Source organism: Tupaia chinensis, unplaced genomic scaffold (genome assembly GCF_000334495.1).
Source record: "Tupaia chinensis unplaced genomic scaffold, TupChi_1.0 Scaffold000140_1, whole genome shotgun sequence".
Taxonomy (NCBI): Eukaryota; Metazoa; Chordata; class Mammalia; order Scandentia; family Tupaiidae; genus Tupaia; species Tupaia belangeri.
In genome coordinates this window covers 2,431,767-2,444,377 of record NW_006159610.1, presented here as the reverse complement: position 1 = coordinate 2,444,377, position 12,611 = coordinate 2,431,767, and the positions used below count along the sequence as shown (strand labels likewise).

General features: G+C 42.3%; 1 protein-coding gene across 1 annotated transcript in view; it reads right to left on the bottom strand.

Annotated features, from left to right (window-relative positions):
• The window catches only part of LOC102495669 (aldo-keto reductase family 1 member B10), an 18,827-nt gene extending 8,848 nt beyond the window's left edge, over positions 1 to 9,979 (bottom strand). The window contains exons 1-4 of the mRNA XM_006144995.3: positions 9,831 to 9,979; positions 6,441 to 6,608; positions 5,308 to 5,424; positions 4,257 to 4,334 (exon numbers count right to left, since the gene is read on the bottom strand). Of these exons, the coding sequence (XP_006145057.1) occupies positions 4,257 to 4,334; positions 5,308 to 5,424; positions 6,441 to 6,608; positions 9,831 to 9,896 (429 nt within the window). The 5' untranslated portion in view covers positions 9,897 to 9,979. The remainder of the gene's footprint in view (positions 1 to 4,256; positions 4,335 to 5,307; positions 5,425 to 6,440; positions 6,609 to 9,830) is intronic.
• Positions 9,980 to 12,611: the final 2,632 nt, after the last annotated feature.

The window sequence follows — 12,611 nt, the reverse complement described above, 5'->3', positions numbered from 1 at the left end:
AGAGAGAGAGAGAGAATGAAAAAGCAAGCTGTCAGGTCCTGGACTCATACTATGGTTGGCTGTGTAGGAGTCCAGCACCTTAACCACCAGGCCAAATGCAGGCCTAGTGATAGTGTTTTCATACGAGACTGCAAGCAATTGATTTATTATGGTCTGTGCAATCAAGCCTCTCTGCTAGTGTTAATCAGTATTTGCAGCCACTCCTTAGGAGTGGCTCAACTTCATTTCAGATCATCAGTCACTAGATTATCATGAGGAGCATGCAACATAGATCCCTCACACATGCAGTTCACAGTAGTGTTTGAGCTTCTGTGAGAATCTAATGTTGCCACTGACCCGACAGAAGGCTAAGCTTAGGCAGTAATGTGAGCAGTGGGGACCGGCTGTCAGTACAGATGAAGCTTTGCTCAGTTGCCCGCTGCTCACCTCCTGTTGGAGGCTGCAGGCCAACACCACACTACAGCAGAATTAGCTGAAGTATTAAAGGAATTATCAGGCCTGTCCCATAGCCTGCTGTATAAGGTAGCTGGATTCTCCATGGCCAATTGTGGTTTGAATCCTGGACTCTGTGACTTGAAAAACACACTGGGTGTGTATGGATGCATGCCCAAAATACTGTCAGATGGGAAAATGGAGGAAAGGGCTTATAATGTGACCATACCCCACTGGCGGAATGCTTTTTCCCTCTGAGTCTTCTCTTTGTTTCTCCATCTTTCTCTGGCAAATGTACACACTGACTGGCAACTTAAAATAAAAAGTAAAGAAAAGAAAGATCAAAAAGAAAGAGAAGCGGAAAGGAAAAAAGAAAGAAAAGAGGGAAAAAAAAAAACAGAAGAAAAAGAATAAAAGGAAAGGAAAGGGAAAAAAAGAGAGAAAAGAAAAGGAAATTAAATCCAGGCCCTAGGTGTCCACCGAAATCAGCTCTAGCTCTATTGCACTCCCCAGCCTAAATGAAACTAAGAGTAAAAGGAGAAGGTTTCATGTGCTGGTCACTCTTGCTTCACCCGGTCCTGGGCTAGCGGGACAGAAAGTGCACCACGTGGAGCACCATCACTGGTCTGATTCTGGGTCATCCCTCCCACAGGAACCACAATCTGCCTTGTACTCAAGGAGGTTATGCTGACTGTGCCCTGGTGGGGACACCCAGCCAAGATGTGTGGGTGAAATCCAGCTCGCTAGCCACTGACCCAGCCACGCTCCCTAGTGCAGAAACTGAGTTGACCCCAAGGAAGGGTATGTTTTTACATTTTTACCCTATAATCAGCATTTGCTGAATTCATACAAAGATACCATATGTGTTAGTGACAGCTTCAAATTGAATATGATTTATTACCTATTTATTATACTACCAGAGCTTGTCCAGAGGGTGACAGGACATAGAAGTATAGAGTGGGCTTCTTGCTTCTGAGATTCTCGTAGGTCAATTAAAATGTCAGGATTCCCTTCTGTGGAGCAATCAGCCACAACCCTGAGGCTGCTACAGATAATGTGACAGTCGTGTAGCACGGAGAACCAGGGAGGACACAAAAGACAGGCATGAGCCTACATCGAAGTCGTCAGGGAAGACTTTACAGGTGAAGTTCAAACTAGGCTTCAGAAAATAACTTGGAGGGAAAAAGAGGGAAATATAAGAGCAGGAAGACAAAGAAGGCAGGACATAGGGACAGGCATGAGATGTACAGGGGACACTTGATCCAATTATCCTCAACTTTGGCTGTAATTTGAAATTACATGAGAGCTTTGGAACATTCAGATGCCGAGATGCACCCTCAGGGCTTCTTCCTAAATTCATCTGGGAGGTAGCCTAGGTACCGGGATTGTAAACTTCTCAGGTTTTAATCAATAGCTAAAGCTGAGAATCGTCTAGCTTGATGATGAAGAGGTTCGAACTGGTGCAGACTTTAGAATGGATGAGCTCACAAGATCCCTACAACTCAGATGGGCAGTGGGATAATGTAAATTCTCTGTGTGTCAAGGTCAGATGTAGTTTGTATACTTCTTGACTTTTTCCCCTTCCCCTCTTCTTCAGGGTGGTCAATGAGTTTTCAGTCCGGCCGTGTGAGTCCCTTAAACGTGCACTGCTTACATATTCAGGGCTGCCTGTCTCAGATCAGATTCTCCGGCCTTGATCATTGGTACCTTTTTACGCCTTTAATATGTTTTATTTAGCCATCATTCCTATAATAATTCAAGGATAGCATTGTGTGGAAATACAGTTCTTTTTGCAAAGGACAATGACACTATCATCATGAGGCTAGGGCAAAAAATGTTGAGGAACTTACATTAGATTTATGCTAGGTTTCACATCTCACAATTAATAATTCCTGAGATAGTTGGGAGGTCATGTTTTACTAAGGTAAGATACATGACAGAGTCCCTTTATCAAATTTAATGTAAAGATGAGTACTGAAATTCTATCATGTGAGTCTTGGCACAATTTTAATTGCCAGTAATGAAACAGTCATTGAGTTGAGTCTCAGACATATAAACCATTATATTACTCATCATATCATCAATTCTGCATCTTTTCTTTAAAAGCAAAGTCATGATGTAATTTTCTGTTTTTCTATGCAAAAATGAGCCATGACCTTGCTCATGACCCAATACTTACAACTCAGAGGGCTTCCGTTCTGCCTTCAAGACTCATCCATAGAAATACAGATAGTTTTCTCTATACTTCCTTTTCATAGGCTTTTGACTGCCAGTAGACAAATTCAATAATTTACTGGCCAACAATAATTTTTTCAAATGCATTTACAAAACTGCCATTAGGAGATCATTATTTTTCTGCTTCATTGTCCACTACTCTCATTATCATATCAGTTTTGCTATCTAAATGTTCTTTCTGCTACTTGTTAAAGCTGAAAGCAGCAAGAATGATGTGCTTGTGGATAAACACTTGTGAACAATCTACAGAAAAGTTAGAACCATATCATTTCTAAGCTTTCCAGCAAAGTTAGGCTTAATAATTAATACATCAAGCTGTAAAACACAATATAAACTCACAACTACATGTGCCCCCACACAAACAAATGACAACATAACATTATTAACTGTTGGAGTCTTTCTGTCACTATTCATTTACAACTAGTTCATTCATTTTGTTGTCTAGCAACTTTGCAAAAGGATATGAAGGTTGGGGAAAATTATCAAAGAAACACCCTTAAGTCAATATTTATGAATTCTGTGAGACAAGTTGTGTTGCAAATGGAATCAGGATGGTCTAGCTCCCTTACTTTCTGTTTATCTCACTTGGAAACCTTATCTAGTTGGAAGTCCATGGGAAGAACTAGTAATAGAGCTCTTGTGAATCTGCTGCATAACCATGACTTTGCATTTCTGTAACACGCATACACCTATTACACGGATTTGCTTTTGGCACGAAGCCTCTATCCTTCAGGCCTCCTTTATAAAAGAAAGTACATCTGTAGATGGCAGCTCTGTGAGCTTATTAAATGCAGCATGCAATCAGTCTCAAAAGTACCTCGCATCTTTTTCTAGCTCCAGCTCGTAGACCTACACTCCAGCAGAGCAGAGACCTCACAAATCACAAGTCTTTATTTGATCTGAAAAGCAGGATACTTAATCTTTGGGTATATATTCACCATATGCCAAGCAAGGTGCTAAAGACTTTGGTGGTGGTACTTGTGAGTCAAATGGACTTCAATCCAACCCAGGCTATGCCATCCACTTGCTATGGAACCAGGGAAACAGACCACCTATCTGGCTCTCAGTTTTATCATTAGCAGATAAGATAACAATAGTAGGTGCCTCATAGAGGGGAATGATTAAATAAGCTCTAAGACATAGTTCCTGGCATGTTAGCTGTCCTAATGTTTACCATATCCTGAAAGATATGTCTTATTAATCTGTATTTTATGATATTTTTAATGAGTCAACTGAGGCCTAGAGAAATGAAATAACCTACCACAGTTAACTCGGCTAATATGTGGAAACTCAGACCAAAACCCCTGTTCCAAATCCTAACCTCTGGGTTGAGACAGTATGTATAGCTCCCAAGTTGGGGTACAATATATTTCCAGGTTCACTTGAGGACTCAGTTTTAGCCTTGAAAATGTAAAAAGCATCAGTCAGACCCAAGAGGACAGATCATGAGGAAGGAGTTGGAAGAACAGATAACAATGATGAAATTGAACAGCCTCAAGATGTGGGCACTTTCATACCAGCACGGAGTTTCGCACATGAATGAAGGAAAGGTTTCCCTCCCAGCACACTTAGAAGAAGCAGGAACCTACCTCCCAGGCATCCAAGAATGTTGCTTTGCTGGTGAGGATATTGCCTTTATCATCTTTAGGGAAAAAGTCCTTACTGGGCTGGGAATGCAAAACAAAAAGTTTACTGGAATTTGCATTTGCCAGCTTGTCCTAATAAAGAAACTTCAGGATCCTGGCTCACACTAAATACTCACATCCGCATGCTGTTTCTCCTTATGCTCCAGAGTATACACTTCAAGAATGTGAGTTTAAATAAACTCTCCATATTAATCTACTGTGGAATATAAATCTTCATATTTTAGAAACTGCTCCATTGGTTTTAAAAATCATCATTAGCACATTCCAGGAAGCCATCATGACCACCATGGACACTAATTTCATGTACCTAGACCCCCATAGATGCTTGAGGGCAAACATTGATTTCCAGATGCTTGACAAGGCTTACATCTCAAGGATGTGGTTTTCTAAGAAAGATATTGGCCAATGTCTGTCCAGCAACCTCTGGAAGCTTAAAGTTAAAAATGTCATGCCATCATCACCCAAGCTGGTCACAAGGGAAGAGAACTGGGAATTTGTGTCCCTCCCACCTCTCCAGAGTGAGCAGGAACAGACCTCGGGTGATGACTGTTGTTTCTTTAAAGAGAATTGGCTACCCTACAACGTCACCATACTTAGACTCCTCTTGAAGATGCAAGTCCCAGGATGTGCTTTGGTGAATACAAGGATTGGGCCCTGAAGGGCTGTTTTGCAAGAATTCACCAAGGGCATGGAAACAAGACAAAGGAGATATGACAGTTGTCAGATCTCTGGGCTACTTGAAATCATGGTTTATCTCAGGCATCACTGCAGGAATACCTGGGTACCATGGCCACTGCAGCAGCTACTTGTGGCCTCAGCCTGTCATTCAGCCCAAAGCCTTTCTGCTCCATTGTCTCCTCATGATGACCTGCAGGTCACAACTATGAAGTACCAGAGCTCCTGTTTCAGCCCACCCCTCCTCCCAGCCCTGGTACAGCTTCTATTTTCTGCTAGCTTCTCAGAAACGGGAGACTAGGGCAGGGACAACTCCAACCTGTAGACCCTGTGGCCAGTGAATAAGATAGATGTCCAAATAGTCCAGTTTCAGATCCTTGAGAGTCTTCTGACAGGCCGTTTTCACTAAGGGTCTCTCGAAAAAGGTGGGCCACAACTGCAAAGAGAATAGCAATGAGGAGTCACACTGGGGAAAGAAAGGATCTCATCGTATTCATTATCCTTGCTCACTATTTGTACTTCATCTAACCTGGGGGCAGGCTGTTTATAAAACTTGGTTAAGATTAAGATACATAATCCCCAGGGCTCAGCAAGTCTTTAATATTCCATTAAGTGTGGAAGGAAATTTATTTTTTCAACTTTACAATCCTATATGTCTCATATTGGCCAGCTAATGTAGTCCCTGATCAAATATTTTACCAGGCTTTTTCTCTTAGTCTGCTGTCTGCTTTCTGAGGGCAGAGATGGTGTCTAGTTCTTAAATTGTAGGGATTCTTATGTTTGGAGCAGATGCTCTTTTCTCTCCAAGAGAGAGAGAGTTGATAAGGCATTTATCCAGACTTGGCCACTGTACATGATGGGGCTCTTTGTCCTAACAAATGCATGCACTTTCCAAGTACCTGTCACTAGTGTTTTTAGCAAGTTCTGTATAATTCAGATCTAGTGATTGTGACCCCTTCACACATAACACCTCCCCTGTTTTTAATGATATTTTATTTTTTCTTTTTACTCTACTAAAATAAAAAGGAATTTCTATGTGTCCATAAAAAATGCTCCCACCATTTTCCAAAATAACCCTAAGAACCTCAGGGCCATAATCATGGAGACCACAGTGTTAAAGGTGACCATTAAGATCCATCCCTGTGTGCACCTTAGCCTCTGACTACTGCTGGACAGATGGATCCCACTGGCAGGGAACAGAGAGGTCCAGAACACCATGAGGCTCAGTGGAGCCATCTGCACTATGGAGAAGTCAATTCAAAGGTAAGTGGGGTGGCAGCATCGTCAGACACCAATACCGGTCTGGAGTGGATTATACTTATAATCATGGATATTATAAAGGGTGTTGGGGGAAATAAGTTCACATAGGAAAGACTCACAGAATTCTTGGTGTTAACCAAATTCTTCCTCCTGCCTTGAAGTTAAGTCATCCAATAAAGGAATCCTGTGTACCTTGCTAACGATGAAAAGGTCCTCCCGCTTCACAACCTTCTCCTTGATTTTCTCTTGGATGGCATCGCCTACCTCATTCTCATTCTCATAGAAATAGGCACAGTCGATATGGCGGTACCCAGCATCAATGGCCACCTTCACAGCTTCTTTGACTTGGCCTGGGGAAGACTAAAAAGCAAAAGAAAAGACCAACATATAATCTGACCTGCAAACCAACTCCAACAGGCTCTCCTGTGGGTCTGTCTTGTCCAAACTAAAGCTTTATTTGGGTGCTATTTACCAGGGGATGCCTGGGAGGGAAATGTACCTTGAATTGGTTTTATGAGTGTGGCCCCATGTCCTGTCCTAGTGATGAGACAGTTCCCCTCTAATCCAGACGGATCTTGAAATGTCTCCATTTGGGCAGGAGTCATGGATGGCTTACAATGCAACTTTGTAAAGAACAAGCTGAAAACTGGACACTGAAATAACCCAGAGGAATTTTCAGACAAGTTCCCCAAGGGTGATACAGTTCTCGAAAATGAACGCCACAGCCAAGCCCAGGCTCCACCATATACTAACTGTGGAGACCTGAGCAGATGACCAACTTTCTGACCTTGCCTGTAACCTGGGAATAATGATAACATCTGCCTTGGGAGGTGGTTGTGTGGAGTACACAGCACAATGAGAGTTTTTAGCAAATCACTCAGCACAGTGTAAGGCTCAGTAGATGCGACCTATTATATAGTTACTGTTTCAGAAAAGGGAGAAATAGAACAACTAGTAAGAAGGGAGCTTCTTTTCAATGCACAAGGACAAGAAGGGAGGGAGGGAAAAAGGGAGGAAAGGAAAAAGGGCATTGAAAACATCTCATTCTGCACTAACCTGTCCAAGCCAATTAATTTTTATAAGATACTTAAAATTAATCTCTTTCAAGCTTTTTCTCCCTGGCTTTCTGAGGAAATACCACCATCATGAATGACACAATAAACATTCATACCAAGAAATTCATGACTAATCAACTATTTCAAAGGAAACAAATGATCACTGATGTCTTTCACCCCAGAAAGGCAACAGTACCTAAGACAGAAATTCAGGAAAAACTAGTGAAGATGTACAAGACAACGCCAGATGTCATCTTTGTGTTTGAGTTCAGAACCCATTTTGGTGGTGGCCAGACAACTGGCTTTGGCATGATTTACACTTCTTTGGATTATGCAAAGAAAACTGAATTCAAACATAGACGACACATGGCCTGTATAAGAAGAAAAAGATGTAAAGAAAGCAGCAAAAGGAACATAAGAACAAAATGAAGAAAGTTGGGGGACTGCGAAGGCCAATATTGGTGCGGACAAAATGTCGAAAGAGTAAGCATTCTGTAATGACTATCTGTGGTGATTGGGTGGATTTTTCACAAGAAGATTAATCTACTCAAAATTTTCGTTTGAAAAAAGAAATCTTAGGACCAGCAGGTGGTATGGTGGTTAAGGTGCTGGACACTCCGACATGGCTGGCCATGGTTCGAGTCCCAAACCTGTTGGCTTCCTTGATTCTCACTTTCTCTGTCTGTCTGTCTGTCTGTCTCCAGTCAAATGAAAATAAATGAATAAATAAAATTAAATTAAATAATTATTTAATAAATAAACAAAGAATTTTTAAAATTTGGGGACCAGCAGTTAGCGTAATGGCTAAGTCGCTGGGCTCCCATGTAGTGGGACACGGTTCCTATAGCGAAAACCTCTCTATCATTCCCACATCTTGAAATGACCCTTGTATTTAACTCTGTAATTTTTAAGATTAATTTCTGGTAAAGTTCTTATAGTATAAACAAATTCCCGATCCCAAAGCTATTATTTACCATATTCATGTAAGATTGAAACTCTGAATAGGGACAAATATTGCTGTTCAAGCGAGAGAGGCTGGAACTGAATAATTAAGCTGGCCTAGATCTGCTCACACAAATTGACCAAGAATGCACCCTGAGGGAGACCCAGTGCTGACACTAAGAGGCATTCCCTCCTCGCCCTGCAATCCAGGAGAGGGAGATGGGGAAGGAGGGGTGCAAAGAAGGAAAAAGAGTCAGAGGAAGAAGGCTCAACCGAGAAATTAGCCATGAGGGAAAAGAGAGAATAAGGTATGCAAAGATGGCTGCAGGTGGCTAGTTGGGCCAGTGCTCTCAGTGATGGAAATGGAAAGGGCAGATTCACAGAGGATGGGACAACGTCACACTTAGCCCAAGAGAGGCTCACAAGTCTGCCGTGCTGAGCCCTGGAGAGGGCCTTACCTCGTTTTTGCCAGGACATTAGCACAGCCTGGCAGAACCTGAGCTCCTGACTCTCAGCCCAGGCTCTCTGTGATCACAGCACATCTCAGATTTAATGTGCACAGGAATCTCATTTATGTGCAGATGCTGATTCAGTAGCTTTGAGTGGAGCTGAAGGCTATACATTTCTTTTTTTCTTTTCTTTGAGAGGTTTTTGCTCTAGGGCCCATGTGCTCACCACAAAGACAGAATGAGACAGAGAGACAGAAAGCAAGAAATCACCCCCCAGGAGAGATGGCCATGTCTCGTCTCCATTCTCCTGTCAGAATCTTGAGCATTGCGTGCACGCGCGCCCAGAGTGAGTTTAAGCTATGGGTCCAGGACTAGAACCGTGGTCGGCTAAGCCCTAGAGACATTCTGATCCTGCCAGTCCAAGTTCCACACTGGGAGCAGCAAAGGGAGCAAAGAGCCTTCAGAGATCTATAGCTCCTCCTCTCACCCACTCAGCAACAGGCAGCAAATACAAGGCAAAGACATTAAAAATGTTCAGCTCCTTTAAGCTTCCTAGAGACAGGGAAAGTTTTAGAGGCGATGGCTGCTAGGCAAGGGACTGCCTGCAAAGCTATCATTTTTATTTTTTTATTTTTTTTAGAGTTTTTGCTATCAGGCGCTTGTGCTCACCAGACAGAGAGACACAGAGAGACAGAAAGTGAGAAATCACTCCCCAGTGGGGATGGCCACGCCACAATCCCTTTTCCTCCGTTCTCCTCTCGGGATCTTGGGCACGCACACACATGTGCCTGGCGTGAGTTTAAGCCACCGGGTCCGGGACGCGAACTGCTGTTGACTACATGGGAGTCCAGTGACATAGCCATTATGCTAACTGCTGGTCCCTCATTTTTTTTTTAAGTCCAAAATCTGCTTGTTATTTGATACCTGCTAGACAAAGAGCTCATCCCTGCTGGAAAACAAAACTATTCTTGGAGCTTTGAGCTTGAATCAGCCCTGAAAAAGGAAAGCAACTTCGGAGGCTGAGTATTTCTCCAAATGCTTGCTAAACCTCAGAACTTTCCAGACTGAATGCAGAGAAGAGGAAAGCCCCATAAGTCCCTGGAGAGAAGCAGGTGCCCAAAGACTTGCATATTTACCTTCCAGGTGCCCAGGCCCACGATGGGCATCTTGGCTTTGGTCCTGAGCTCCACAAAGGTGGCCATGGTGGGTGTCCAAACTGTTCTGAGCGAGCAGGATGACTCAGGCGCTGGCTTAAAAGAGCTGGCACTGGTTGCAGGGGGAGGAGCTGGAGCCTTCAGACAGATAGTAATTTCCCTACCCTGACGTGTGATGGAATCAGTTCCAGCCTCTTCTTTTCTTTCTTTCTTTCTTTCTTTTTTTTTTTTTTTTTTCTTTTGAGGATCTGGAGCCGATTTTTATTATGTTTTCATTTTTTTGCACTTGAAGTACATTTAAATGATGTCCCTGGCCTGATATTCCTTGCCATAGTCCTTAAATACTACACAGCTACAACCAACCACTTTATGGGGTTTTCCCTCTCTGTCAATTTACAGAGGCCTACCCATTCTCCTAGTTTCTTCTTGTCATCAACCTTAAGCAAGTTGATTTGGTGCTCGGCTCCACCAACTTGGCATACATAGGTTCATCACAGTTGGAAGCAAGGTCATGCAGGTGGACTTGGCGCTTAAGGCTTTGGAAGCTTCGCGAATTCCACGTGCTAGGCCTTCGTGGATGAGAGTGGTCTTCAGCACCTCTTGTAAGCCTGTATTAACGTCCATTGCAGGAGCAATGCCTTCCTTGGCCATGGCGGTGGATTACAGGTGGAGCTGAATCTCGAATGCACCCGAGCTTCTGCCTCTGCACAACTTGGCGGTTGCAAAAAAAGAGGTTCCAGCCTTCTCTAAGACTGATGTTTACTGTGAATAAATTTTAAATAGGACAAACTCCCTGTGCAAAGTACTCATGGTACAAAATGCATTGATTGCTTTATTAGAGTGACGCTTAGGGGTTTTACCGATTTTTGTTTTCTTTTTCTGGCTTAATAAATGGAAAATAAAAATGTGCATGTATAACTTAAACTGCACCTGTCTACTTGCTCTAAGGTTGTAATTCTTCCCTCAGAGCCCAGAAATGACCTTTTAACTACTTAGATACTGTTATTACCATTATTTCACAGATGAGGAACTGACACATAGACACATAATTGCTCAAGGTATGTGACAGAGTAGGGATTTGAATCCACTCCAACTGGTGTGATAGAGTAGGAATCTGAATCCACTTCAGCTGATTCCCTATGACTATTTGTTTATAGTTAGGGATTGTGTTAAGTAATGTATATGCATTCCCTGGTTCAATCATGCCAATGCTATATGGTGGGTATGATTAATAATACCATTTTACAGAGGAGAAAGCTGAGAATTAAAGAGGCCCATGGTCAAGTGGCAAAGCAAAGACACAGACAGGTCTTCTAGAGTCCAGAGCCTCCCACCCCAGTATTTTTCTTATTTGCCACCTCCATAAGCACCGAAGAACGAGAGATACTGCAGTAACTGACAGGAAATGTTGTTAGTGTACTGGTGATAGTGATACCAGTTGAAGGGAAAAACACACCCAAAAATGGTAACAGTGCCTGAAAGATTTTATGGAATCACTGCAAAAAGTAATAGTTGGAAGGTGGAAGGTGATGGCCAATGATATGTGTCTATAAACATGAGAAGGTTCTCTCATGAGGTTGCAGATGTGAGCAAGGGCCGCAGTGATCTGAAGACTGAAGCACAGCTGGTGAGTACAACTCTGAAATGTGCCCTCACAGGGCTGTTGACCAGAGTTTTCAGTTCCTCAGTATTTGCACCTCTCCATGTGCTGTGAGGACAGCTGGCTTTCTCCAGACCAGATAAACAGAGAGGGAGGGAGCAAGGAAGAAGCCACAATGCCTTCTATGTCCTACTGTCAGATGTCAGACACCCTCACTTTAGTTGTAATCTATTACTTAGAAGTGAATCACTAAGTGTAGCCCACATTTAAGGGAAAGGGAATTATACTCCACATTTTGAAGTGAAGAACTTGAGGGCATATCTTAAAACTTCTAAATCCAGGGACTTCTAGAAATATATGGGCCAGGAGTAGTTTTTGTTTATCTGTTTGTTTTGTTTTTGTTTTATTGTTGTTTTGAAGAGTAAGGAGATTGGAAGGAGAGTCTGTTGAAAAAATAAGGAGAAGACTTGGACAATTATATTGGTATTTATTCATAAGGCCCCACTTATAATTAAAGGCCATTACAATTCAGGTAGCATTATTAACACTAGGAAGACCAGCATCCTCATTTAATTTTTTTTTAATAACTTTGATCATTTCTGCACAGTAAGTTTTCAGAAATAGAATTACTAATTTAAACTTTTGTATTAGTCAAGGTTCACCAAAGAAACAGAACAATGGGGCATATATAGAGAGATTTAATTTAAGGAATTGACTTACATGATTGTGGAAGGGCAAGTCTGAAGTCTGCAGAGTGGACCAATAGGCTAGAGACACAGGAAGAGTGACTGTTCAGGGTGGAAGACAATCTGCCGACAGAATTCCTGCTCCTTCTGAGTAGGTCAATATTTTTCTATTAAGGCCTTCAACTGATCAGACATAACCAATGTTAGTCAGAGCACACCAGAGAAACTCTGGTGAGATTTATTATGGAAACGGACTCACTTGCTTATAGAACACTGAGACGTTTCAAAATATGCTGTCTGAAGCTGGAGAACCAGATAAAGCAGTGGCATAATCAAATATGAGTGAAAAGGCCCCCAAAAGAATTCCAACATCCAAGGGCAGAATAAGATGTTTGTCTCAGCTCAAGTAGAAAGGCAGAGAATTCATCTTCTCTTCACCTTTTTGTCCTCTTCTTCTTAATTTTTTTTTTTTTAGGG